Source organism: Neophocaena asiaeorientalis, unplaced genomic scaffold (genome assembly GCF_003031525.2).
Source record: "Neophocaena asiaeorientalis asiaeorientalis breed wild unplaced genomic scaffold, Neophocaena_asiaeorientalis_V1.1 scaffold96, whole genome shotgun sequence".
NCBI classification, from domain to species: domain Eukaryota; kingdom Metazoa; phylum Chordata; class Mammalia; order Artiodactyla; family Phocoenidae; genus Neophocaena; species Neophocaena asiaeorientalis.
The window spans coordinates 3723169-3728852 of NW_020175831.1; the positions used below are offsets into that span (position 1 = coordinate 3723169).

At 43.7% G+C, this 5684-nt stretch overlaps 1 protein-coding gene across 1 annotated transcript in view; it reads left to right on the forward strand.

Moving 5' to 3' along the window:
• HOXD8 (homeobox D8) overlaps positions 1 to 1272 on the forward strand; it is a gene marked incomplete at its 5' end in the record, with an annotated part of 2478 nt that extends 1206 nt beyond the window's left edge. Inside the window, one exon of the mRNA XM_024732848.1 lies at positions 574 to 1272. Within this exon, the coding sequence (XP_024588616.1) occupies positions 574 to 866 (293 nt within the window). The remainder of the gene's footprint in view (positions 1 to 573) is intronic.
• Between the last annotated feature and the right edge of the window lie 4412 nt (positions 1273 to 5684).

The following is a 5684-nucleotide window of genomic DNA, read 5'->3' on the forward strand; positions in this document are numbered from 1 at the left end:
GGATTGCCTGTCACCGGGAGCCCGCGAAGTTTTACGGATACGATAACTTACAGAGACAGCCGATTTTTACGACCCAGCAAGAGGCCGAGCTGGTACAATATCCTGACTGTAAATCGTCCAGTGGTAATATTGGCGAGGACCCAGACCACTTAAATCAGAGCTCGTCTCCTTCTCAAATGTTTCCCTGGATGAGACCACAAGGTTGGGATGCTTTTTTTTTTTAAGCGGGCAGAGGGGGAGAAATCTGCTTTCATCTCACGTTCTAGCTTTAAAACTCCCTTTTCCTCTCCCTCTCCTTTTCCTTTTTGTGTAGCTTACAGTGACTCTTATAAAGTAAGATAAACTTTTTTATTTTAAGTGGAAACCATGTAAAGACGATGGGGACAGAATGATTGCGAAGACGTTTTCTCTGCCCCTCTTGACTGCCCATCCTATATATATATCAGACCTAAGGAGAGTTGTGTATATTTCACTCCTTAGACCCGTTCCAGAAACCTTCAGCAACCTGCAGATGCACCATTACATTTTTAAAACATTTATTTTCTTTTTTTTTCTGTTTGATTTAATCAGCAGCTCCTGGTAGACGAAGGGGAAGACAAACCTACAGTCGATTCCAAACCCTAGAGCTGGAAAAGGAATTCCTTTTTAACCCTTATCTGACCAGGAAGAGAAGAATCGAGGTTTCCCACGCCTTGGCCCTCACCGAGAGACAGGTAAAAATCTGGTTCCAGAACAGGAGAATGAAATGGAAAAAGGAGAACAACAAGGACAAATTCCCGGTTTCCCGACAGGAGGTGAAGGATGGGGAAACCAAAAAGGAAGCCCAAGAGCTGGAGGAAGACCGAGCCGAAGGCCCGACAAATTAACTTCCACTTTTAAAATTTTACCGCAGATTATTGAAACTAATGATCAGCATATGCTGGTGAACACCACCTATTTTCTTTGTTGGAAAGGACTTTACCTTTATTTCAAGCTACCTTCATGTCACTGCTCTTGAGGTTTCTGCGCTTTGAGAGGGATTTGGGTGTTTAAAAAAAGTTTCTAGTGTCGTACGGGAACAGCCCTTGAGCTGTCCTATGTAAGAGTAATTTGATTCTGACCTTGTAGCTATATTTTTATAATGGTAGTTTTTAATGGCTGAGCTGGTGATTTTGCCTCAACAACGTAAACTTCCTAATGTTTAGCACTAAACAATTGAATATAAAATGCTTTATTAATCAAACAAGTGCACTTGAACATTTAAAATTTTTTCTTTATGGTGAGTAAATTAAAAGAAGTCTATTAATTTTTTTTAAAAAATTATGCCTGCAGAATATTTACTTTATATTATTTGATTAAAATGTATTATTTATATTTTTCTTTCTACTTTTATAATGAATGGTTCGGGTGCCTTTTGTTTACTCCTAAAAGTTTCTTTGAGTATTTTGTAAATGTAATATCTCTGGGAAAAAGTCTGGGCCAAATATTCAAAAAGCACATGTTAGCTGAAGAGTGTAATGTGTAGTCCTGGCTCTGCAGCTTCCTTAAACTTGGGGAAAATGTTGGGCCAGTGACAGAAGTTTCAGGACAATGTCAAAGTTGACATTTAATCATTTTCTATAGTTTATACAAATTATGGCAATTTAATCATCTAGAGTGAATGAATACTTGAAAAGCCAATTATAACTTTTCACTCATATACTTTTTACTTTGGCAAGTCGCTTTGTGGAACGCCTCTTGTTTCTGAACTTGCTTTCGTTTTGAACTGTGCTTGGTATTGCCTGAAATTGCTAGGTCTCTGTGCTGTGGCCGCCGCTGTGATTCCGTTTTTTTGAGGAGGTGCCATATTTATTTGTATTCCCTTCGCTCTGTTTGCACGCCCATTGTGAGCCAACTTGCTGTGCACGTCTCAGATGTCGGTTGGTACGTCCTCTGCTGTTCTCCAGGTTGGCCTCACCTATTTGAAACAATCCTTGAGAGCAAACGCAGAAAAATCCGAGTGTAAACAACCGCTGCAGAACATAGCTAGCTCTTTAATAAAAGAAATGAATCTTTTTCTAGAGCTAGTGTCTTTGAGCGCCGTTAATAACCCTTTTCCTGAGTCAGGAACAATCGCCTGGGCTCACGTGAAGGCAACATCCTGCTAAAGCGTCTACTTGATTTTTTAAAAGGGGGGGTATGTGCACCCTTGCTGTAAAAATAAATAAATCAGTGCAAGGAGGGGGGCCTCTCTTTCATTCCAGAGAGGGCTGGCCAGGCTATCCCAGCTTCATCTTGCTCTAAATAACCTTGATAAGATACTTGGAAAGCTTTGAACTTCGCAAAGGACTGGAGTCATAGGTCCAGTGGGGAACAACCCAGAGTCCAGGTTACACCACAGCTTATTCCACTGAGCTGGCGCTGATGCTGGGGTTTGGGATCTGTTATTAACAAGATACCCATTTTCTATTTGAGGCTGCTCCTACAGCTGCCATTTTATGAGGGAAGAGGAGGGGTAAGAGGGGCGGGAGGGAAGAGGAGAAATTCAAGTAAGCTAACATTTCTCCCCCCAAAAGGGAAAGCACCTTTATCAGGTAGGCATTGAAGAATTCTCTTCTTCTTCTAGATGCCTGTATATTTATAAAGAGGTACATTTTAATTTCCAGAGTGGCTTTTATTGCACAGGTAAGAAACTGGAATCCTATAGTTTTAGGCCTGTATCACCCCCTCAGGCATTGGTGAGCTGTCTGCCTGCTGTTTCAAGGACCAGGGAGATGTTGGCACTGGTTCGGCAAGAGGCGAAGCACCACCTGGCTTTCTATCCAGGGAAGAGGCCATGGCTGTGGCATTCGCTGACCTGAGCCAGGAAAGACAATTTTAAATCAAGGGTGGTGCACGAGAGGAGACAGCTGCAAACGTGAATGCTGCATTTGGAAACATTTTGCTCTGTGTGTTGCCTGAGACTCTGCTGTTGACTGGTTTAGAGCAAGTATACCAAGTGCCTGAAAGCATGGCTAGGGAACAGCCTGGCTGGGGAGAGGGTGGGAGTAAGCTGGCTAGAGACTGGTGCTGGCTGAGCTCCAGCTGCCCTCCATTTAAGGGACTCCTCTATTAGCAAAATTCGCTCTCTGCTACACAACAATGCTCCCCCCAAATCATTTTTAGAGCCATCGATATGGGCAAGACTCTCTGTATGGTGTGGGACCTGGTGCATGGATATATGTGGAAATCAGTGAAGGAAGGGAGAGGTAAAAATGTTCTTATTTCCTCTCCACTTTGTGCTTCTCTGAAAGTGTTGTACCTTCTGGCCCCATCGGCCCCCTGACCCATGGTAAACTCGTAGCTCATGTAAGGAAAAAGGCTGTTGCATAATTAGTACATTTGAGCGTATTTGTACATTTACAAATTTGGTATTTTTGGTATATATTTGGTGTATTTGTACATATACGTAGATTAGTCATGTGTAGAAAGTGTTGGTAATAAATGTAGGTATATATGCTTCCTTTTGTAGCTAGGAAAAGCATAGTTTTGTCTCCAAATAAAGGGCTTGTGGAATTACAAATCACACACACTCACCACCTTCTTTCTTCCAGTGGCTAGAAACCCCCATCACAGTGTTTCATGCAGACAACTCGCAATGACGAGTGCAGGAGATGCCCTTCTAATTGGCTCAAATCTGAAAACATCCGAGGGTTTGCCGCAATAAGCAAACCAACATTTTTGCTGCAGCAATTTGCATAAACCTTCAGAGAACCCTTTGCAAACAGCCGACACTCTGGTGCTCTGGACTGCTTATAGAGTCTGCTTAGAGAGGTTTGTAAACCGTTTACAGAAAGATCAGACCCTCCAATGTTAACACTGGATGAAAAAACCAAGAGTCCGAAGTGATTTAGGTTCTCTGTTTGCGTGGACCAGAAACACACAAAAGAGGGTGTGGGTCTCAATGGTTCCTAGAGAAAAGTCAGTTCAGGGGCTCCCATTTTGTGAGATTCCACAAAGCCCAGCACATGGCTTAGAGGCTGCACAGTGGGGAGAAGTGCAAATATGGCTGCTTTTTAAAAAATGCGGAGTCTTTTCCCAGCCCTCCTTCCCTCAGCTGAAAAGGAGGGTCATAAAGCTCCGCCTTTATTTGGGTAGAGGAAAATTGACAATTGAAGTAATTTCTCAGAATATTTCAGAATTGAACAAGCTCTGTTCAGTTCCACACATACAGACCAGTGTAAAGTGCTCTAGCTTGGGAGCGTCCAACAACGCGCTTGATTTTCCTGTATAATTAAAAATATTGTTTAATTATTCTTCAGTGCAGAAGGTGTTGCTATTTCACGACCAAACCTCTGTCCTCTGCTTCCCCAGTGTTTGCTGAATCCTCGAGCATCTATCTGGTGGTGAACAGGGGAAGAGAGAAAACATTTTAATGGACCCTGGCTGCTGCTATGGTTACCTCCAGAAAAGTTGGAGCCCACTGACTTTTTCTAGAAAGAATATGACTTTTGCTGACACGTGGCAACAGAAGTACTTTAATCAAAAACATCCAAGGTCATCGGAGCTTTTTCAAGGGATACAAATGGCCTGCTCCAGAGGGTGCTGCGTGCTTCCTGCTTAAGTCCACGTCCACTTAGGTACTTACTGGGTGTGAGGATGTTAATAGAGAACTTTCAAATAGACATCCAATGCAAATGTTTATAAACGTATTACTAGAAATCCAAAGACAGTGTCCTTGAAAGGATGGGGGGTGAGAGGTTACCTCTTAACAGGCAGGTTCTAAAGCCTGATGGCCATGCCCATGCATTAATGATGAGGGGAGCCAGCCAAGGACATTTACTTTCCATCTGGGGTTCACTGGGGCAGCTTCCATGAGAAGTGCAAAGGGAATGTGACTCCTGCCTTTGAAGAAGAAGGACTATTTTTTCTTCCAAGCCTGAAACTGGGGAGTTGCTTTTTTCCTAAACAAATGGAGCCCCTCTCCTCTTCAATGTTGCATTGACCAGGCTTTTCAGTGGACAAACATTTGGGGGGCAAGGGAAGAGGGGCTACAATTAATTCCATGTAAATGAGAATTGCACTTAGGGGAGACTTAAACAAAGGGTTTCAGAGGGAATCCAAAAATATTGCCTCTCCTCTAACCCAGGACTGTTCAGGAAGATGTTTCTGCTGAGAAAAAGGATAGGCATGGGGGGTTCAAACTGTTATTTTGGAGAAGTTGACAAGTACATAAAACCATTTCCAGCCTTTGAGCTGGTTGGCAATTCTACCGCAGAAACTGGAAGAAATGGGAGGGACCCCAATTTATGTAGGAGAGGGTTGGTGTGGGGAGAGCACATTTTCTTGGCCTGCAGAGCCCAGGTTTTCTGCGCAAGGTCAGACAGGCTGGCTTGCCTGGAGATGAGAGGGGCAAAAACCGAAAGTGCCTGTCTCCTCTTTCAGAGCGGCCTTTTGGTGAGGTAAGGGGAGGGGAAACCAAGTGAGGGGAGAGTTGGAGGGGTGACCGCCAGGATCACCTCCCCAAGTGAGCGCGGGGGGCAGCACACCGCACTCATTCTCCCTGTAACACAGCGCCCAATGAGCAGAGGTCTCAAGCCAAACCACCAAAAAAAAAAAATAAATAAAAGGAAAAGAATTCCTAGAAAAAGGAACCGTGAAGGCAAGAAAGGCAGAGAGAGCAGTGGAGAGGGATTTAGAGGAAGAAAGAGGAGAGGAGGGAGGGAGGGAGGGAGGAAGAGGAGGAG